This window comes from Lemur catta, chromosome 2 (assembly GCF_020740605.2).
Source record: "Lemur catta isolate mLemCat1 chromosome 2, mLemCat1.pri, whole genome shotgun sequence".
Lineage (NCBI taxonomy): Eukaryota > Metazoa > Chordata > Mammalia > Primates > Lemuridae > Lemur > Lemur catta.
This window is the reverse complement of record NC_059129.1, coordinates 79,049,115-79,073,347: the sequence shown is the minus strand read 5'-3', so window position 1 is coordinate 79,073,347 and position 24,233 is coordinate 79,049,115. Positions and strand designations below refer to the sequence as shown.

General features: G+C 36.3%; 1 protein-coding gene across 3 annotated transcripts in view; it reads right to left on the bottom strand.

Annotated features, from left to right (window-relative positions):
* Nucleotides 1-24,233, bottom strand: part of BCKDHB (branched chain keto acid dehydrogenase E1 subunit beta) — a 217,394-nt gene that overhangs the window by 164,345 nt on the left and 28,816 nt on the right. For all 3 annotated transcript variants that reach the window (XM_045543936.1, XM_045543934.1, XM_045543935.1), the window contains exons 4-6: nucleotides 3,585-3,718; nucleotides 3,195-3,350; nucleotides 896-1,004 (exon numbers count right to left, since the gene is read on the bottom strand). In XM_045543936.1, the coding sequence (XP_045399892.1) occupies nucleotides 896-1,004; nucleotides 3,195-3,350; nucleotides 3,585-3,718 (399 nt within the window). The remainder of the gene's footprint in view (nucleotides 1-895; nucleotides 1,005-3,194; nucleotides 3,351-3,584; nucleotides 3,719-24,233) is intronic.

Below are 24,233 nucleotides of genomic sequence, written 5' to 3'. Positions count from 1 at the left end.
AGAAGGCAAACACAAAAGAGTACATACTGTGTGATTCCATTTATATGAAGCTCAAAAACATGTATGACTAATCTGACAGCAATCAGAAAGTGGCTGAGTGTGTGGGAGGGAGAATGGATGGCAGCGAAAAGGCAGGAAGGAGCTCCCGGGAGTGATTAAAATGTTCTATATCTTGTTTTACACAGTGCTTACATGGATGGATAGAGTTGTCAAGAACCCATCAAATTGGATACTTAATATCTACGTATTCTACTGTATATAAATCACATCACAATAAAAATATGTGTTTTTAAACTTAACTGTAAGGAAAAGAATAATTTGCCAAAGCAATCGATGTTTTTTGAATTCAAAATAAAATATACCTTAGACAGAACAAAACATTTGCTGTTTAAAATTTCCATTATAGCTGAGAAAAAAGCAGTCACAGACGTATGTTTATAGAAGCACGATTTTGAGCTAAGAGGAAGAGGACCAAACATCTCAGGTTGCTTTAGACAGACATTCCAGTGCAGACAGGACAGCACAGCATAATTGTTAACGGTGCCTCCTTCATGATCAAAGGCATCCTGATTTACATGAAAACCTTTATGATCACTTTAACTAACAGGGAACTTAGATATTATTTAGTAAAATGAGCTTGTTCACTTTTTCATTCAACCCATTCTTACTAAACACATACTATGTTGCTAAACATAGTGCCTTTGTTCTTGCTACCACTAGATGGACTTTTCCCAAACATAAAATTTACACCTGAGGACAACTAAACATAGAAGAAACCAATCAGAATTTTTTTCTACCAAGAAAATATAAATCAAGCTTATGGAAGATACAATTTTTTGAGCTGTAAAAAAGCATATAAAGATATTCACAAATATAAAATAAAGAAAACCTTTACCTGCTGCCCTGTAAAGTATTTTAGGTTCAAAAAATATACAAGGATTTTTATCTTCTATGCATGACAAAAGAAGTCCCTTGGCCTGGAAAGGGCTTCTGGGTATAACCACCTGCAAAAACAGATTGTTTTTAAGACAATTTTAGTAAAAGTATATCCCAGTAAACTCTCTTACAAGAAGGATTGATATTTAAATAACCAATTGTTACTAATTAAAAATAGAACTCTGGTATTTATTTTTAACTTAAATACCATTTATTATTATTTATATATTATCCACAAAATTCCTTTTGTTAAATAAATATTTATCAGATGCCTACCATGTTCTGATAACTAAGATACTGCTCTTCTCTTAAGCAGCTAACTTTGCCTATACAAAAAAGAAAAGGAAATTGCAAAGAGCATTCATGAAAGCAAAAAAGTAAAACTGTCAATATCTACCTGATTTACCTATAAAGAAAGATATAATATTAACAGTCTGCTACTTTCAGAATGCATGCAACTCTCTTATCTAGTTTTAACATGCCAAAATCCCTTCTTTCCCACGAAAAACTAACAGTCTTCATTTCATAAGTGGAGAAGTAATCCACTGAATTTTATAATCCAGGCACCATAATGTCCAGTTATGGAAGAGCAAAAAGAGAAGAGTGGACACTCCATACTTCTGCTTGACAGGAACGGGCTCCAGGACCTTTTTGAGAATGAGGGTGATGATGAGGAAGATGATGATAATGACAGCAGGAAGTACATGTGTTAACATGGCCAAGCACTGTGTGTGTGTGGATTAATTGATTTACTATTCATAGCAACCCCACTAGGTAGCCATTATTATTTCCTCCAATTTAGAAATAGAGACCGAGGCTTAGAGGGATCAAGTAGCTTGCCTAAGGTCTTACTGCTTGCTAAATCAGGGATTCTCACCCATTTCTGACTAATACCAAGGCCTAAGCTCTTAACTTCTGTGCCATGTTGCCTCAAACCAAACTTGTGCCTAATTTTAAATGACTGGAGAATAACTGTATAAAGGCAAGTATTACATAGAAAGAATGATCATTAAAATAAACACGAATTTATCACAAAGACTCAAATAAGATTCCTTGAGGAAAAGTACACTTGCTTTCAAAATCATTTCATGCCATTTTTATTGAAGGCTTGTTATTTTAAAAATAAAATAGCACAAATGTCACTATTTTATTTTCTGTAAATAGACTTCTGAACACATAATAACTATAGCACACAATGTCTTTATCTTATGTCCCTGCTTTTTAGTTTCTCTTTATCTTCTCTCTTCTTTTATCCTTTAAGTATATTTTCATTTGGGCTGGAAAAAAAAAGCAAGAGAAAGTGGAGGAGGGAAAAAGGTGGGAAAGAGAAGATAGGGGATTGAGAGTAAAGCTCTGTTCTTAAAAACACTGAGTAATGTTAGAAACATTAAATGTGAATCAATGTTCGGCTCAAGTACAAAAATAACTATTGCCTCAAATGTGGCTTCTGTCCCAACCTACCACTTCTAGCTTATGTTAAAATGTCAGGCAACTTCTGCTCAACTAAGAAAAACCTTATGACTTTGATCTGATAGGAAAAAACAAATAAGAAACATAGACACATGTTCACAACCAATGCATGTGGTCAAAAAACAAACATACATCTCTGGATTGACGTATCTGTGGATTTCTATAATGATTCTCTAAAAAGCTTATTCAGTAAATAGAAAAGATGATAACATAAAAAATTAAGATATAAAATATTCAAAGTATTTTTATTATCAAAAGACAAGCTATTGGGAAAGTAGGCTATAAAAGGAAGATGCTTCAAAATTAATTGTTTGAGTAAGCATTACCTTATTCTAGACAGAAGAAAAATACATCTGGGTAACAGTTTTTTCTCAGTCTATTTAACAAGAAATGGACTAATAGCAAAAGTCCCATACCTTTGAGGTAAATACGAATTAAACAGATATTATTAAAATCATCCCAGAGTCAAGTAAGAAAGATCAATTAGAAAGAAACATAAAGCTTTGAAAGACAGAGAAGAGAAACGAACTGTGTTCTCAGTCTTACTCTCTGAAGTTAATTAATGCCAGCATCAAAGCAGTGCTATTCAAAGAGGACGTTCTATAAAACTGAGCCTTAGTATATTTAAAACAAATGCTAGCCTCCCTTTCTTAAATACAGTTAAGTTCACATAAATTCCAAAAGTTCTCTTTGTTTTCCTCTAGATAAGCATATTAGTTAACATTAATAGAATCAACCAAAATGGAAACATCAAATAGAGATCAAAGAAAGTACATAAGTGAGGATACCTTGATTCCTGGGCAATGGGCAAAAAACGCTTCAGGACTCTGAGAATGATAGAGAGCCCCGTGGCCAACACAGCCCCAAGGGGACCGGATGGTGAGGCTCCCACAGTTAAAAAGATCCCCGGAGCGATAGCGATACTTGGCAGCTTCATTGACAATCTGGGCGGAAGACAGAAAGAAGGGACACGTTACGATAGCCCTTCCTTTCCCATCCACTTTCTTAAACCATTCCATTAGATCTTTAACTATGTTCTCATAAGAAAGTGATAACTGTAATACTCCAGCTCCAAACATTCCTGAGATGGGGGATTGAGGGTGGAGGCAATACTTCAACACTTCATAGACTGAACAACCTTAGAAATGCTCATTTATAGTAAAATATGATGCACTCACCTGATCAAAAGCAGGGAAAATATAATCTGCAAACTGAATTTCTGCAATGGCAGTAGCACCAGCGACTGCAATTCCAATTCCAAATCCAACAATTCCTTGTTCACACAAAGGAGTGTTAAAAACTCTATCTTTTCCTAGAAAATGAAAACAATGTTAATATGGCAAATAGGAGTAATGTAACACACAATACATTTGAAAATTCAGTAAACTAATAATGGTAGGATGGAGAAATATAGTACAGGTGGAGGAAATAGAAAATAGTGTGATGGTTGATTTAAATGCAATCAATATTCATATTAACTGTAAGTAATCTAAACATTCCAATTAAAAGGAAGATTGTCACACTTGGATAAAAGAAACCAATTACTTAAAAGAAAACACAAACTATAAAGAAAAATTGTAAGCAAAAAGAAGGAAAAAAATATACCATGGAAAAACTAACCAGAAGAAAGCTGAAGCCACTATATTAATAGCAAAATAGACTTTAAGGGAAAAGGTATACCAGAGATAAAGAGGGAAAATTCATACTGTTGAAGGGTTCAAGTCACAAAAAGGACATAACAATTCTAAATTTAAACTCATCTAACAATGGGCTCCAAATAAATGGGAAAAATTAACACAACTAAAAGGAGAAATGAACAAATTCACAATATAGTGGGAGATTTTTAACATACCAGTCTTAATAACTGACAGAAAACATATCAAAAAGAAGAGAGGTGTAAAATATAGAAGATTTAAATATGATTAATAAACATGAGCTAACTGACATAGGACACTGCACCCAACAGCTAAGAATACAAATCCTTTTCAAATAAACAGAAAACACTGACATTAATTGCCCATACACTGGGCTACAAATCCAATCTCAACCAATTATAAAAGATTAAAATCATGCAGGGCATATTCTCTGACCATGGTGGAATTAAGCTAGAAATCAGTAACAAAAAGATAATTAGAAAATCCTTATGTTAGAAAACTTTTAAAATATATGTCTAAATAACTCATAGCTCAAAGAAACTACAATGAAATTAAACAGCATTTTAAACTGAATAATAATGAAAAACTGTATGTTACAACTTAATGAGGTTCTGAAGGTAATAGCAGAGTTGTTTCTTTCAGACTAGCCTTCCCACACTTAATGATTATAAACTCTGGGCGAAATGTAACAAACAACTACTTAAAGGCATTGAAGGGCCAAAAGTGAGCATAAACTGAGGGGCCTTCACCCTTAAAAGGAGGGGAGCAAGTGGACGAGCATAAATTTGCAAGGCATGTCAATGAGGACTCCCAGTCTATGTGTCAGGACACCAAGAATTCACACAAACAGGCTCAGTCTTATGGTCCCAAGGTGTCAAAGAAGAGAGTCCAAGCCTGCCAGCGGGTAAAACTTGAGGGACTAAATCCCTAAAAGATGGGCACCACATGGGGACGCTACAAAATCTGTGCGTAGATTGCTGAAATCTCCACTGACACCTATGCCTGCAGGATACTCCAAAAGCCTGGCAGCAAAGATCCTCTGACACTGAAAGAGCAGAGCAGAGATTCCAGCTGTGCCCACTACAGAGGAGACAGAATTTGGAGTTTGAGACTCTTCAAATTAGCGGAGCTTGATAAACACCTTCGGCGTTCCATTCAAACCACAGGGTACAACTTTATTAGTGTACAACTCAATTCCCACTTGAAATTTTACCACCTCTCAGCTAATACCAGCATTTCCTTAAAAATTCTAACTTCAGGGATTTGGGTAGACACAAACAATGGCCACAGTCTGGGCACATAACCAAACGTTTTGGGACAGATCTGGTATTCATATTTCATTTCCATAATCCAGGAGTACCAGCTCTTCTTGGTACACAGAATTAGCTTTTAGCTCAATTATTCCCTTTGAAAATGCACCAGAAATGGGGCAGGTGTTGGGAAATGTCGACTAGCCACATCCTGTAGTTTGAGACTCTAAAAGCAGCTGCAAAAACTTAAAGCATGATTCATGCTCATCACGATCTGTGACTATCTTCTGAAACTGTGACCTCTATTCCTCATCAATTCCCTATTTGACTACAAGTAGCTTGATAATTTTTGAAAATCTGTGATTCCATTGAACTGACAACAATTCGGTGGTAGAAAATGAACAGAAATGCCAGCTGTCTCCGGTGGAATCCACATCCCAGGACTACCTGAAGGCCTGAACCAAACAAGCAACGTTATTTATCCCTTGCTCCTTCAAGTTTAAGGGATTCAGGTACTTTCCATCTCGATAAGAAAATACAGCCTTTTTGCCACTAGAAGGCAGAAAAGTTGAGTTCTCAGAACTCTTTTAATCCAAAACATGTTTGGCTTGATGAAATAGATTAACAAGGCTCTCTAATGAGTTTCCACGATCTAGCAGAAAGTGCCTCAACATGAACTAAATGTTAAAAATCTGTTTCTATTTTCTTCCAGATAATGATTGAGGGTAAGAACACAAATAAAATGCATAATATTATTGACTTCCTTCTCTCTCACACTTCATGTAATAAAAAAATAATAATAAAAAATAAAAAATATTGATGACTTCCTCTACCTTATAATGCAAATAATGTGATGGTACCCTGATAGATGAATTAATACGTACAGTGATTGTATTATGAGGCAAGACAAATTTGGGTTTAAGTGTTACCTCCACAAGTTACCAAACTCCCTAAGTCTCCATTTCTTATCTCTGACAGAAGATTCATGATACTGAAAAGACTAGAATAAGTCATATGACAAATGTTTATAAAGTACTTAATATTGTATAGATACCTTTCTAAGTGCTAGAAATAGCAGCAAACAAATTTTTAAAAATTCGTGTCCTTATAAAGCTTACATTCTAGTCACGGGAAACAGAAAATAAAATAAACGAGTAAACTATATAGTGTGTTAGATGATAAAGCAAGGAGTAGTTGATGGAGAAAGGGAACTACTGTGATTTTAAACAGGGAGATAAAGAAGGTACCACTGAGAGGTGACAGTTAAGCAAAAAGTTGAAAGAAATGAGGAAGTGTCGTATGCATATATCCGAGGGGATAAATGTTCTGGGCAGAGGGACCAGCAAGTGCAAAGACCGTGGGGGAAGATCATGTTTAGTACATCTGAGGAAAGGCACAGAGTTGAGAGTGCCTGGAACAGAGTAAGAGAAGTAGTGGTAGGAGATAAAGTCAAAAGAGTTAAGAGGGTGGCACGGAGAGGTGGCAGAGATCAGGCAGGGCCTGGTAGGACATTGTAAACACTCTTTTATTGTAAGAATGAGTCAGAAAGCAGGTGCGTGAGAGTAACAGGAATTCATCAAGAAAAGTCATGCCATTGTCTGAGTTGCATTTCAACAGTATCCCTCTGGCTGTATTTTGTGAACAGCCTGTCAGTAGCAAAGGTAGACACAGCCAGGCTGATTACAGGATACCGCAATAATCCTGGTGACAGGTAATGATGCATAATAGCAGAGAAGGTAGAGAAAAGGCATGAGATTCTGCATAATTCTAAAGATAGAGCTAAAAGGGTTTGCTGCTGAAATGGATGGGGAGTGAGTCAGAGAAATAGCATGGATGATTCAAAGGCTTTCGGCATGAGTAACCTGAAGGACAGAGTTGTGAGTAACTGAGAAAGTGAAGCTACGAAGAAGCATGGGGTAAGATTAAACTTAGTAAGTTTAAATGGGTACACACGGAGAAAAGAAGAGACCTAAGGGTATATCCTGGATACTCCAAGGTTAAGAAAACAGCAGGTGAAAAATAATCAGAAAGTTGAGAAGGAAAAAAAAAAAAAGCCAGTTTGGAGGAAAAGTAGAAGAAAGTACTATCCGAGAAAAAAGTATTTCCAAGAAGAAAATATATCCAAGAAGAAAGTGATCAACTTGTGTCCTAAGCTGCTATCAGAAAGTGAGATGAAGGCTGAGAATTTTGTCATTGGTGACCGTGACATGACAGGTGCTGCAAAGTAGGAAAGAGGGAGTAAACAAAAAGCTTAATTACAGTGACTTCCAGTGAGAATGAGAGCAGGGAAATTGAAGACAATGAGTAATGACAAGTATGTGGAGAAATTTTGCTGTAAAGCAGAGAAGGGAAAAGGGAGCAGTGGCTCGCTGGAAGGAATGTGGGGTCAAGCAGGGTTTTCTAAGACAAAAAATAACAGCATATTTGCCAGCTAAGGGGATTTGATCATCAAAGAAGAGGAAATTGATTATTTTGAGAAAATCAATGAAATGGAAAGAAGGAATAATGACTGGAACCGTGTGTTTGCAAAGGTGACAGGGAAGAAGGGCTCTAGGGTGGAGGGGTTGACAGGAGGAAAGGGAGTGTGTGTATGGGCACTGACGCTGGCACATAAATATATGCGGCGGTGAGAGCTTGTCCAGGTCCTCTATTAGTGGCATCTACCTTTTCAGTAAAATACAAAACTAGATTATTACCTAAAAGTAAGGATAGGGGAAGCAGCTTTGAGGGGGGTAGGGGGGGGAAGAAAGTATGAAATAGTCATCCAGGAAAATGGAAGCCTGAATGGACCAGGAATGTGCAGCATGATGGCAGCAACATGAGTGGCCCCTGAAGGTTACTACCTTGAACTTAAACTAAGACCAGTTGGCATGATTGGCACGTTTTGTTCCTGTGACATTCAGCTCAGGGATTTAGGAGTTAGACAGAGAGATGGGTTTAACTACAACTGGACTGTGCCAAGCAAATATTAACATGGAATTTAAGCTGAGTATAAAAGGAAGAACAGTCATCAGAGATGGAGAGACAGAAAAAAGGCGGTGGAATCAGATTAAAATCTTAAACAGATTTTTAAGAACAAAGCAAATCAAAAGATTGTGGGAGTGGAGGTAACTAGAAGCAGTGAGCTGGAGATTGTATCAAGGTGGTGGTCAGAGTCAGGGATGCTTCAAATTGAGATTGCGGAGAGACACAGTTACTGATAATTTCAAAGGTATGACTCTAAGAATGAGAGGCTGACAGAGGGTGGAGGACAAGACACCAAAGCAGAGAAGAATAAGAAACTGAGAAGCCAGAATATTGGGAAGACCATCCATGTGGACACCAACAGAAGTGACAAGTGAGCCAGTGGAGAGGGTGACAGTGAGCCAGGCTAGGAACAAAGAAGACTGCCTCGGGTCCACAGATGACAAGGAAGGATAGTGTTAGTGCTTAGCACTCAGCTGGCACATTAAAAGTGTTGAATAAATGTTTATTTTGAAAGGATAAATTAGATAATGGGAGCTAGTATCTTTTGATTTAGAAATCAACTTTATAAGTCTTTGTCTACTTTCTGAGATGACTGAACTCAGCTTTTGGCTGCTTAGAACCGAATTGCTCAAATTCATTACTATTAAGTCATATGTGTGTGATAATATAATGTCACACAAACCACATGCTTTAGCTCAGTTAGTACATAAACTGGATATCCCTGAAATACATGATGGTCTAAAACATTCCTCCAAATGATAACTAAAATATAGGATTAGTTGAAATTCATATCTTTAAAAGGCAGCTGAAGTCTATAATGACACAGTTAAGTTTCTGAAACTCAAAGAAAGTTGCAAAGAGCACTATATCAAAGTGCTATTAATACAAATAAAACTTAACAAATGTTTACTTAGGTGGCTAGTGACTTTGACCTCATCTGAAGGAAAAAACTATGCCTACTCTGAAACAGTTCCTCAATGCCAAACAGCTTTGGCTGGGTCAGAAAAAAAGTAAAAACTATCCAAATTACTTCTTTCTGAATCTTAGATAATTGAATAAAATTGAATTAACATTTTAGACAAACTTATTGCTATAAACAGTATAGATAACTAGAATAAAAGAAAAAAATTCATACAACATGATATTTTCTTATATTTTGCTACTCCTGTTTTAATTTTAGGCTATATCTTTGTATAACTTCATGATTGCCCAAGCCAATGAAAGTATGTGCAGAATGCCAGATGGTTTGTCTTGTCAATTTCTCATTTGTTGAAGATCAGACATAAACTCAGACCACCACTTTCTTACAGTGTTCTTCTTTTGTAAAGGGAGCATGATTAAGAAGTTTTACATCACTGGCACTGCACTGTTAAAGATACTGCCCACTATATGCTGTCAAACTGCAAAATAAAACCAGCAATTGAATTCTCTAGCCAAAGAATTAAAGGTGGGCAAAACTGAGTCCACCAGTGCACCCTGTTCCCTATCCAACACTTAGCCACATTTGTAGACCAGAAATAGCGAAAAGAGGGCAAAGAAACAACAATTAGGGAAAAGAAGAAGCCGTAAGATGGTTTAAGGTAACAGACAATTACCTCCAGGTAGGTTCAGAAAAATCTCAAACTCTTCTGTCTCTAGACAGTTTTCAGAATCCATAACTAGTTTTAGAGTTTTACTTGTGAACAAACTGACCCCGCAAGTTATTAAATCTACCTGGGGTAGAATTAATTTTTTCTTTTTCCCATAAAAATTTCTGAAAAAGCAAGTTTAAAACTACCCCTCTCTAAGTAACTTGTATTTCCTCAGGACTCAGTTTTGAATAGGTTGGAATAGCCTTCCAGAAAATGATTAACTCCATGAGGCAAACAGCTAGAGTCTCAGATTCCCTGAGCAGAAAAATAAATAAGGACATAAATATTTGTGACTAAGCTACAAAATAAACAAGGAAAGTAAAAATCATTATAGACACAATTTTAACAGTGGGGAAAAGAATAAACAATACATCCCAATAATTTTAGTCATAGACTTTATGGGATATCTCATGATTTCAAAACGTTTTTAAGTTAGCTGATGAAAAATTTGATGAAGATGAAAAGCATTTGTTTTATCTCTCCTTTTTTTCCTCTCAGCTTCTTAAATCAGAAGAAAAGCATTTGTTTTAGGGCTGACTAAAGCCAAAATACAAAGCTAATCCAGAAGATCATTTCTGCCTCTTAAAACAAAAAATGGAAAATAGAATATTCCATTCATTAGATAAATAGGCCAGAAAAATTCTTAAAGAATATGCAAACAAAAACAAAAACAAAAATTGCTATGTAAGGAAACCACACAATTCATCCATGAAACTGGGATACCCCTGAGTGTTAAGAGTTACTAAAAATAATTAACAGATATTAATTGATCCTCAACAGAATTAAACTGGGTAGTTCTAGGCAAATGGGACTGTAAACCAAGACTTATAGTCACCCTATTATTAGAGTTAAGTAATATTAACACCTAAGTGGAAAGTAATAAGGGAAAAATAAAATGCTCCTTTTACCCATACCTAATCTACCACATATTAGCATCCTAAATTAGTCTACTTATAATCTACAGCTAGAAAACGAAAAAAAAAGTTGAATAAGCAATCCTGCCATTGGTCACAGTTTACCGCCTAGGGTGAACACTATGATGCACACAGCTAAGCTCACCCACTTGTGAGGATCACATAGCTTTTTTCCCTGCTTGTTAAGAATGCTGTTGGCTGACACATCAGCTGCCACCCCCTTCAGGGACTGTTCCAGCTGCAGTGAACCTCCTAACCTCCAGGCCATGCTTGGCAGCCCCCAACCACTGAGTGATCACTGTGAGAGTACCAAGGCCTGGTCATCTCAGCCCAACTAGAGACAATTCAGAAGGGTTATTGTGACTGCAGCGTTCCTACGAGGGTGGCCAAGACTGTCATTGGTCCTGTTCATTGGTCCTTCAGGACATATCCCTCTGTCCAATTCTGCTTTCACTTGAGAGAAGCACTATTTTTATGGTTCCAGAATATGCCAGGTTGCAAAGTTCCAAATTTAAGAAGTTTACCTATATTTACAATTATCTTACAACATTCTTCAAATGGTTACCTCAAGGAAACATTGGTTAGAAAGGGCTGTTTGTGGACTTGGTCCTAGAGATTCTACCTCTATTATTCTGAATACTCCTAGGCAAGAGATCTGAGTCATTACAATGAGTAAGAGAGAAAAATTAAAGAAGATAAAAATCAACCAGGAACAAATGTATATGCTTAGTAAATGTTTATTGAATGAATGTTTATTAAACGTAAAAGTGTCTCTGTTCAATGAGTCTGTAATTATGGGTGCAGATGCAACAATGCCCACATCCAGCAAAGCCCAAATCAGTTCCAAAGATTCAACGACTAGATTAAAATTTGTAAATTTCTCTACCAAGAACACAGACTATGTCTCATTCATCTTTGGACATCCAGTAGTACCTAGCACAATGTCTTGAATTTAGCAGTCATTCCATACAATTACTTGAATGAACAGGCTTAAAAGACCCATCATCTTGGACTAAAAAGATATTTATGTCTATAATAATCATGATGTGGTAAGTACTAAGTACTTACTTACTTAGTACAAGTACTAAGATTTGTAGATACAACAGCAAGGCAGATAGTAGTTGAAATAGATATGTACTAAGTAATATACACATGATATTTTTCATATAAATATAGGAAAATGTGGCAGCAAAGAGAGACTATAGACTAACCCAAGCATAAAGATGAGAACTGTATCCAATCATCTCTAGTACCTAGAATAGTCCCTTGCACACAGAATTTTAAAAATATTTGTTCTACACTTATACATTGCTGCTGGGACTGCAAACTAGTGCAACCTCTGTGGAAAGTAATATGGAGATACCTTAAACAGATACAAGTACACCTACCATTTGATCCAGCAATCCCATTATTGGGCATCTACCCAAAAGAACAAAAGACATTCTATAAAAAAGACATCTGCACTTGAATGTTTATAGCAGCACAATTCACAATTGCAAAGATGTGGAAACAACCCAAGTGCCCATCAATACATGAGTGGATTAATAAAATGTGGTATATGTATACCATGGAGTACTACTCAGCTATAAGAAACAATGGTGATATAGCACCTCTTGTATTTTCCTGGATAGAGCTGGAACCCATTCTACTAAGTGAAGTATCCCAAGAATGGAAAAGCAAGCACCACATGTACTCACCATCAAATTGGTTTCACTGATCATCACCTGAGAGCACATTTAGGAATAACATTAATCGGGTGTTGGGCAGATGTGGGGAGAGGAGGGGATGGGTGTATACATACATAATGAGTGCAACGCGCACTGTCTAGAGGATGGACACACTTGAAGCTCTGATTCGGGGTCGGGAGGGAGGGAAAGGGCAATATACATAACCTAAACTTTTGTAACCCATAATATGCTGAAATAAAAAAAAGAAAAAAGAAAAAAATATATTTGTTCTATGGATGAATGAATAAAATTGACCAAAATAATAATATTAAGATAGAAATGATAGTCAATATCAGGGAAACTAAAAATCAGGCCAAACCATAGTATTTTAAAACTCCAATTATTCATAAACATATCAGTGGATCACTTACTTCATTCATGGCTATACTTCAGGTGGCCATATCTTAGAGATATTAATTTTTAAAAATGACAGAAACGGAAAAGAGTCACTTAATTTCAAGCAACTCATAGACAATAAAATGGGGAACATCTGGCAAAGGTTAACCATCAGGATTATGATAGGATAATGTTCAATATCATAGACCAAGATTTCTCAAACTAAGTACCAGATGGACAACTCTTAAAGGAAAAATATTTTCTTACACTCCTAATGTCAACTTAAACCAGTTATGATATGTTATTTTAATACATATAAAATTAAATAGCATTTATTACCCTGATAAAAAAACAAAGGAAAACAAATTTATAAATTAAATACAAAAATAACTACATAACCAATTAAATTCAAATTAACAGTAAAAAATTTATAGTGTAACAATGGTTTTCTGCTGAAATAACAACACCAATGAAGCTTCCAGTCTGATTCTATATTTACTTTTCCTGGTTTTTTGTTTTTACTTTAATCATTCTAATGAAAAGAATGCCTTTTCACTTAAACGTACTATACAAAACAATATTTATAATCTCATGGCTTCCTTAACCAGTTGAGGATAATCAGACCTTATAACAAATAAAAACCACCACCAAGAATTCCTTGAATGCTAATTTTAAGGAAGTCATTTAAAGATAAGTTTGGTATCACAACCATATTGAAATCTGCATTAAATGTGTGACTATTCAATTATCAGTTGAATAGAAAATTCTTTAGTGTGTACTTACTGATATATTTACTGCTAATGAACTGTTGCCAAGTTGCTATATTAAAAAATGGAATCTGTAAAATTCATCTGTCTACAACTTGAATGTTATCTCTACAATGCAGGTTCTTCCGAGTTTTGCATGCAGGGATGCTTCTAGCACTGTTTGTTATTTGGATCTCAGTGAAACCTTTATAGACTTCAGACAACATGAAATAGCTGGCCTTCACACAGCATAAATACAACAATAAACACCAACACTAATTTTACCATGTGGTAATATCTGCTTTTATGGCAGATGATCCAGATGACCCAGTATATGCTGAAATTATTTTTTAAGATTATCATTGATATTAAAATCTCAATTTTAAATGTCATAGAAAATATGTAAACTCCCAGAATACATTCATAGACACATAGGGTTAGTTAACACCAGAAACAGTATTTTTTTCTCTAGAAAGAACACCAAAGGGAAAAATAATACCAAATAAAATAATAGATTCCACTGTTCAATTTTAGAACCAAAAATTCTACTTAAGAATAAGTTGGGAAAAAAGCATTTTTAAAATTAAATTACACATGGAGGGTATGACAATTATTTAAAAGCACTATTTTAGTAACCACCTCCCTCAAAAAAAAAAAAAAAAACCAACTAAGCTCCAGAAGATCAAGCATTCAAAAAAGGAAAAGTTTACAGAAAACAACATTACATGGTTATCAGGTAAATTAATCTTTCATTTACATGAATTTCTAAGTTAAAGAGAATATAGGGGCATTCCTATATTGTACTATAGGAGGGAAAAAAGAAATTCAAGGTTATATCCACAAAAGATTGCACACAGGGTAAAAACATGTTCTTTAAATAAATCGAAAAGGAGAAATCAAGTAGAGAATCAATGTGATAACAATAATCTGTAAAAATTATGGTTGGGCATGAAAAGGTGGCAAGCAGAAAAACTAATTAGAGCATCACAAAATCCTAGCACTACTGAAGATCTTCCACCAGCCCCACAGTCTTCAAATAAGGAAACTGACTTTATTTAAAGTGGCTTGCCTAAAGTCAGCAGCCAGAAACTGGCAGTTTGGTGCCCTAACCAACACTTCCTCCCCTTGCCTAGGGAAACCTCTTCCCTAAATTGTCTGTTGCAAACTACTCAACTCATTAATGTTAAAATGTATTCATTTAGATCTTAATTACCACAACCACAGATAGATAAAATAGTTTTAAACATTTAATCCGAATGCCAAAAGTCTTTGTGGACAATGTCGTAAAATTCCCTCAGATGTTTGTCCAAAAAGCTAAAGCAAATAAAACGGCTACTTTAAACCTTCAGAGTGCGTGACCTAACTAACAACAATGAAATAAAATAAAAAGCATCTTTGCAAGAAAACAGTGATAAAGGTGGTCAAGAAAACTCTTAATTAAGAATAGATTTTTAAAGACCTTTTAACTTTGATTCAATAGTAAATTGCACAACAAGACAACACTGTGACTCTGTAGAAATGTTAACACTGTTACTCTGTGGAAATGTGTACAGGCTTCTACCTCTAAAACATGTGTAAAATCTCCAAACTTGTGAATCAAACTAAGCTATTACTGGCAGCAAAGTGTCAAATTGTTTTTACATAATCCATTTTTATGAATAAAAGGGGTGGAGGGGAAGGGAAATAATTAAATAGATAAGGGAATTTTCAACGAAAGTCCTCAAATCAGTTCAGAATCAACCGAAATCTTCGACTATATCAATTTTATAGTTCAACAATTATCCTAATTCTGATAAAGTTATCCAAAAAATTTAAATTATATTTAACATTTCCTGCTTGTTATGCTCTTGAAGTTAGGCATAAATTATTTAAAAAAAATTTCCTTTTTAATAAATCATAAAATAAATCTTAAAGGATAAAATAAAAATAATTTTGGTACTTAAAATTTAGATTTCTTTTGTTTGCCAAGAAATTCAATTACTATTTGCAATTACGAGACTGCTACATGGAACATAGGAATGAAATTATTTTAAAATGAACAAAGTGCTCAGTTGGTCACAAATTAGATAAGATCCTTAATGAATGAGTTGCATCCCGAGAGAGGAAGCAAACTGAGACTATAGTAAGAGAGTACAGTTTCTCAAATATACCTTCCTAATCTTATTAGATAGATTTCGCAAGGGATAATATCAAGCTCTCCCGAAGTGCCTCTTGCCACCATCAGAGGCTCTGATTCTGACCTCTTAAAAAAATATAACTTGATATAATCTGTTTTTACCATGTAGAATAAACATTTACACAACATGTACTTGACCATGTATAACGCACTGAAGTTAGTTGCTACAAATGCTATAGGGATAAATAAAACACCATTCTGTCCTCAAGCATCTTACAATGTCATATGTAGGTAAGTCAAATATAAATAACTATGATACAAGAAAATGATGTAAAAATAAAATGCGATTAGAGACAAGGGGAATTACTTTAGGCTTGAAGGAATCATATGAAGTTTCACGAAAAAGAAGCCACCGAATTGGACACTGAAGAATGAGCAGGTCCACAATGAATAGGCAACAGTGTGACCAAAGACACAGAGGCAAGAAATAGGTACAAATTCAGAGTTCGGAAGTGAAACAAGAAGGCTGAAGTATAAAGGAATTAGAAAGGGAGATAAAAGACAGGAAGCTTGGCGTATATAAGCAAGCTACTACGATGGTTAAATGGATGGGTTATGGAGTCAAAATACCTGGGTTTAAATGTGTCTCCACCACTTTCTAGTTGTGTGATCTTGAATTGCGCTTCAGTTTCCTCATCCATGAAATTGAGATAAAAATAACTAACTTGCCTACCAATCTGAGGATCAAATAAGACAAAGCATGTACAAGTAAGTGCTTTGCAAACCATAAAGCATTATAAGGATATAAAGTGTTATTATTAGGACAGTATCAAGGAAAACAGAAAGGAGAAAGAATTTGAGAACACTATAGAATCAACAGGATTTAACAGTCGTGAGTCGTGAGGAATGTGGGAGCCAAGAACCCCCTGACATCGGCACTGAGAGGTACTAGAGATTTTGCATCGTCTTCAAGGCCCCCAAACCATGAGCACTGACTACACCCTAGTCATTCCCAACTTCTATCTACCCCAGCAGAGGATGTCTACAGCCCCGAGAGTCACTCAACAATAAGCATTGTCTCTATATCTGAGGTGAAAGGTGGGGAGAGGAAGGAAGTTCAGCCACAGTGGAAGGGCTGTGACAGGCAGTTCTAAACTAGGAACCAAAATCTTGTTGCATTAGCGAGACCATGAATAGGCATAACAGAGGCTCACATCCAATGATCTTCACCCCAAGATCCCAAAGTTTAACACTGGACAGAGCAGGGCTGTAAACAGGAGGCCTGGCCACTGCTAACCTGCAAAAATGATATCCAAAGAGTAAGAATGAAGGGTTGAAGATTAAAGGCAACTCCTAGATTAAAGAACAAATGCTGCTGCTGCAGTTGTATATCTGCAGCAACTCAGACACTATGCAAGTCAAGGATTGAACCCAAGGTGGCCCAAAGCCCTCCAATGCACTGCTTGGAAACGAGGGACAGTTAATTTTAATAGATTGCAGTTCTATTCAAGCAAGCATCCACTTAGAAGCCCTGGCTCTACATTATTCCCCTCAAGTGTCCCGGAGTTATGTGCTGTGTACTGTTTGCCATAACATTTGAGTAAGGCCCTATGCCAGACACGATGATCACAAAGGTACCGCATAAACCTGGCAGTTCAGGACCAACTCAGCATTCCCAGAGCCCCAGACATCATCAGGAACTGTCCAGCACTAGCTGGGATGAGGGCTATGGACCTACAGAGGGCATATTATAACTAGTAATAAATCAACCACTGATATTTGGACACCTTATGTAAGCTGAAATGTTGTTTCTGAGCAGGATTTTATGATTTTATGATCAATATGATTTTAGGAGATAAAATTCCTTGTGAAATTATCTTGTGAATGAAATAACTGTAATCTGAATGTTTGGGTTTTAGGGAATATGTACTATGCAACTATTTAAGCTTAAATTAGATTCTCCTTTAAGTAACTATTTAAGCCTAAATTAGACTCTCCTTTAAGGAATACTTGAAAACGAAAACAAAAACTCATTTCAGTGAAACTGATAGTTACTATGTCTCTAAAAAAGAAAGAACCACAGTTTTGTCACATAAGAAAGAAAACAAATTATTTGGTTCTTATATCTTTTATTACAATCAAACTGACAAGTTTATTGATGGTACTGTATAAATTTCTTAAGTGGAGCTATCTAAAATTTATTAAGGGAGTAAGGTTGGAGTTTGGAGAAATACACAATAAAAGTGTAATTTTTCAAATAAATGTATGCATAGATGATGCTGAGTAAACAGATTTCAAAAAAAAAATGAATACAAAAAATATTTCTGAATAAACCTGTAACAACTTCACGTGCTTGAATACAACCAAAGCTGTTTTTCCAGAAAGTCAAAACAAGTATTTTCATCATCCTTGTGATACCAGCTGGAATTTAAGGGCAAGCCATCTAAATTTTTCTTTTTAATCTTCCTTCATTTATATGGAAATGAGATGTTTCCTAAAACATATCTGTACCCGGTACCTACGTCAACACCAAAGCTCAAAGCACACAAATTCCTCCAGCTGATTCCTGACTATAAGTGAAAACAGCATGCCAACATCATCTAAAACCCATGTGCGTCATTCACCAAGGAGGACATTACCAAGCTGTCAATTTCAATTAACCTGCCTAGCTTTATAAATAGCCTAAACTTCCCTATCAAAATAGCTTGGTGCCCTTTTCTCAGAAGCAAAGGGAACAACATGACAAAGAAGCATGAAAAATAAATGAGCTTTCCCCTTTGTAAACAAGAGAGGGTTGACATTAAATGAATTCTAAGTCCAAACTGAAGAGCCATTAATAAAACAAAGTGCAAGAGAATGAAGAATCAGTTTTAACCACAAAGTAAATAACATTCACTAGCTATATCTGATCTGCTCTTTTTAAAATATCTGTGCGTCTCACTGCTATTGGAACTAATACACAGGCTCACATACAGGCAGAGCTAAACAAAGATGCCATAATTACAACCCTTAATATGGTCTCAAATGCAATGCAATTTAAAAGCTCCCAAATGAATGATGTTTGGCCAAAGAGAAAACAAGTTAGTTTTGAAAATTAAATCATATCATTCTATTGTAAATCTGAAATGTTTTATAATTTTTATAACTTACAGCATTATCATTTCTTATGCTACCTCTAGATGTTTCTACCTCTAAAATCAATTATAACCAACAAATCCTACACATCACTTCTACAATCCAATTACTTATATACAGTATTTTTCTAGTTTATATGCCAGTTAATAAATAAGAGCAAAATCAGAAAATATGTCAATGAAATATATCAAAAAGCAGGAAGTAACTGGTATGGATCATTAATCAGGCTAGTGAACCCATTAATCCATCTAACTAATAATTCCATTGTGTGGAAAATACAGTTGGCCCATATTAATCTTAGGTGAAAAAAAAGTGTGAATTCACATGTGAATAATATATTAATGTGTCATCCAGGTGATGCTTAACAAGCTTGTCAAAAACAGCATAAGATAACACAGAGACATCTCACATCCATCTCACGTATTCAGCTCACTGAAATATCTAGGACACAATCAAAAACTAAGAAGTTAAATAAAAGAGATTTGGAACAATCAAAAAAGATGACAAAGTTGATTGACTATACTCAGAAGAGGTCCCTTAAACCTTCACTCATAGCACCTTTAGAAAATTCCATTAGAAGTCATTCACTGACATGCAATGCACTTACCGTGTCAGTTAAATGAATCATCATTTTATTTCCTTTATTTGCACTAAATTATGACAACTGACTTCCCATTCTCCATTCATTCAATCAATTTTTGTTTGGCACCATTATGGGCATCATGGAAGATATGAAGATGAACTATACGTATAGATACGTAAATACATGGTAGAAAAATATAATGAGTTATAGGGACAGATGGAAACAGACAAAGACAATTAAAAGGAATTACTTCTAGGTGGCAAAGGCTGTGAGGAAGATGTGCAGAGTCTGGAAGCAAATATTGAATCTGAAGCAGAGACAGGGCTTTCTGAGGGGCGGAAACAGTGTAGGAAAGGCAGAGAAGACTAGATACAACTGGTGGGAGGTGTGTATGCAGCCAAGAATATAGGGGGGAAACTGAAGCTGGAGACAAAAGTCTTATACCAAGCTAAGAAAACTGGCCTTCACCATTAACCATGGAGAAGATTTTAAGCAAAGAATTGTTGCAATCAGAGCTGTTTCGGGGGAAAATTAATCTCACTGGTATATGTAATATAAACTAGACTTTGAAGGAAAGTGAGAACAAAGACTCTTATAACAATTATTATAATCATTCAGATCAAAAGTAATGAGAGCATGAGCTATGATAATGGCAGTAGAGACAGTAGTAAGAGAAACCCCAAAGTAAAACTAACAGAACTTGACAGCTCTGAAGTCAAACTGAGTTGTTTTGAGGATCCATAAGCAGGATCTTAGAGGGAAGCAGAGCTTAAACATCACCATACATAAGAAAATGCAAGCAGAAAGGTTTCTACATTGATCTGAAACTAATAAACAGACATGTACAAGGATGTGTTTCACATGAAATAAAGTGGATATAGACACCTTTTTTTAAAATTTCAGATCCATTTTTGAAACAAAAGGTCAGTGGAGAGCCAGAAAGTATCATGAAACATGAGATGATGGAAGAATTTAGTTTGGCCCAAATCAGATGGCCAGCTAAAATGAGCTAAGCACTAAGTATAATCCAACATTTCAGAATTAAGGAAATCTATATTGATTCTGTTTGATACTACAGGATTTAACCTATCTCCTTGGAGCTTCGGTTTTCTAACCTATTTCTGACTCTACTTGTCCATGGAAATTGCTTTATTTAGGTCAAGTCACCGATGGCCTCCTAATGGCAAAACCCAGTGGAAATGGTCCAATATCTTTTATTCAATGTTTAACCCCTCATTATTGCCCTGGACCCTTTTCTTCTCCATTTGCCTCAACTTCCAAAGAATCATAAATCCTATCAATTCTCTGTGACTGACTCTTCCTCGCTGGCACCTTCCTGGCCCGTCTTCCCTCCACCGCCATAGCTCAGACTCTCATCACCTCTCAGACAGATGCAGTGGTTTTCAAAGTGCCGTTCTTAGACTAGAAACAGCAGCTGCACCTGGCAACTTCTTAGATGTAAAAATTCTCGAGCCCACCTCAGACCTACTGAATCAGAAATCCTGGGGGTGGGATTCAGCAATCTATTATTTAACAAGCCTTCCAGGGGCTCCTGATGCACGCTGAAGTTTTAAAAACCCTGGACTCAGCCAACACCTCACCTCTGGTCTCTCTGTCTTTAGTCTCAGTTCCCCTATGCTGTGGCCAGAGTAATGTTCCAAAGTACCTATTTAATCACCCCACTCACCACCCTCTGTGACAGTCTTCAAGATGTATGAAGCTCTTTTAAATGGAAAAAAATAATAGACATCAAACGTTAATTTAACTTACTTGTATTCTAATGCTACTTAAATTTATGCAAACATAATGTTTTATAAAATTAGCAATAACTCCTTGTATTTCTTGAGCATATATATCAGTAAAATCATTTTATTCAAAGAAAACACAAAACCAATACAATGAACATTAATTAGAAACCAGTTTCTTCTGAAAGGCTTAATCACAGAGAGATGAGTTCTCAGGCCTGATTCTACTTGTGAGACCTTGAGGAAGTTGCTTAACCTCTTTGTGCCTCAGTTTCTCTCTCTGCAAAGTAGGATAATAAGAGAACTAACTTTACAGGATTGTGAGGATTAGGTAAGTTGATATATGTAACGTTCTAAGAGCAGTGCTGGGTATGTAAAAAACACTGTAAGAGTTTGCCGCTACTATTATCATCACCACCATTATCATTAACAATATTATTATACCAATGTAGCAAATGCCTGTGCATAAAAGCACAGTACCAACTGCTAATTGTCCCCCAGTATTCATTCTCCCCTCCTCTATAGCAACAGAACTCCAGCATTTCGACTGAGCAGATATCCACACAGAATAAAGACTATGTTTCCCAGCCTCCCTTACATCTAGATGTATTGCACCCTCTCCTTGGAGAATTAACCTCCAGGATCCTGGCAGGTAGTGGAGGAAAGCCGGAGATAGGAGGGCTTCTCAAAAAGACTTTCAAGCAATTCTCCTTATTCTAGAGCCACACCCCCTTCATCCCTACTCCCAGAGGTACTTGCGATTGCCAGTTCCTGAGCCTTTGGGTAATTCTTTGATGTAAACCAGACTGGTTCTTGGCTGCCCCCACTGCCCACTCCAGATTTTGTTTTTCCAAGGCTGCTAAGCCCTTCACCTTCTGGCTTCCAACATTTTGTTCCGATTGTCTCCAACCTCATTCTCCCCATCCTTGTGGATTTAGAGCCTTGCAAAAGAAGATCCCTTGACATTTTAGTGGCGTTTGAAAGGGAACAAAAGTAGGTGCATATGTTCCATTGTTTCTTCTTCCAAAAGTCTCAGCTGCCATTTTCTATCAAAACTCTCAGTGCACAATTTAATTCACACTCTGTCATTTAAGTTCTACCCTAAATAAAAGAAACAAAGTTACTGAGCATTGCTTACATAGTTTTATATTGTTATTTCATTCTTACCCTGTTATTTTACTTACAATGTAATTCTGCTTTGGCATATGTATACTGTGATTTCCTTAAAAGCAGAGACCACATCTTAAAAATTTTAGTACCTTGTAGAGTAGTAGTTCTCAAACTTGGCTGCACATTTTAATCACCTGGGGACCTTTTAAAACTCTAACACCCTGGCTACATTCCATACCAGTAACTCAGAATCTCTGAGGCAAGATCTAAGCATCATTATTGCAACATACAGGCAAGGCCGAGAAGCAGCGCTGCAGAGTGAACAGAGTTGCAGCTGTCTGAGACCTATTTCAAATCCTTATCCCACATGAGTGCACACATACAACTGGAAGCTGTCTACCTTCCTAGCATGGCATCTCCAACAAGCTCTCAGAGCTAATAAATTGGTCTCCGTAACCACAAAAATAACCCAAGTGATCCGAGGACATATTAAAGACAACCTAGACAAAGGTAGGTGATGGTTATTCTACTCACCAAATGACACTGTAATATTAACTACCTACTTCCTGTGCCTGCTAGTCCAGGGGTCCTCAACCTATGGCGAGTTGTATGATTATTTCATTATATATTACAATGTAATAATAATAGAAATAAAGTGCACAATTAATGTAATGTGCTTGAATCATCCTGAAAGCATCCCCTCAACTCCCCAGTCTGTGGAAAAATTGTCTTCCATGAAAACAGTCCCTGATGCCAAAAAGGGTTGGGAACCACTGCATTAGTCAATGTGGCCATGGCAACAGTCAACACCAGCCTTTCTCTACTGAGTGTACATCAGCCCATCACTGCCTTGTTATCCCTTCACTATTTGCAAGCAGTTGGCCCAGAAATCATATCACGCGTGTGAATGGAACCAGGACTGTTTTGAGTGGCACACATCCAGTTCTGAAGAAACTATAAAACTGACCCAAACAAATAAAACCGATGGAGTTGCCAGGCAGCAGAGGCTCCAAAATATCTATACAGGAGGAGCTTGGGAGAATCATTCTAGTGGGAAACTGAAAGCAGAAGGCTTGTCTTAAATTTACATTTTCATAGCACACCCATTATTTTTACTTAGATTTGATGTGTGCATGAGATGGTTTAGGGAAATTGATGAAGATTAAAGTCCCCTCAAGCACCGCTGATACCACAACATTAGCAAAGGCAGGAACCATCAATCCATATGTCACTGTACCATCAACACCAGTCTTTTCTCTTCTTTTCCTTTTTTTTTTTTTGGTTGCTCTCCAGAGGCTGGACATCGGTCAACTCACAGCTGTGCACAGTGATAGCAAGAAGAGGACAGACAAGGCAAGACACTAACCAACTGTTAAAGCCTCCACAAGAGGGACTCACAGGAGAAAAATAGATTCCATGTGGTCTGGAAGGGAGAAACTACATCAAGTGCTAAGAATTGGATCTAATCATTTAGCAGTTCAGCAGAAATTAAAGGCCAAAACAGATACAAATAATACCAGAAGGGGACCTACAAAAATAAAACTGAGCAAGCAAATCCTGATACATTATGTACCTGAAACTCATGTACTTATGTACAACTGTCACAAAGAAGGATGCCTATTTTCTGATCTGGTACTTCCTTGGAACATGGAGCTTATTCTGCAGAAAATGAGAAGTAAGATGGAAATAACAACAGCAGTGGCACTATACTGCTCTAGGAAATTTTAAACAGTGAAAGACTGTACAGTACTTGGCTACTGCTACCTCGAATAATGAATACTGGGAAGCTAAGTACTTAAGCTGGAAAAATTGGGAATAAATTTTACTGCAATTTTACTTTCCTGAAATCTTTAAATGTAATGGAAGCTAAAGCCAGGTTGTGAACTGTCTTCTGACCTGTGCTCTAAGAAAG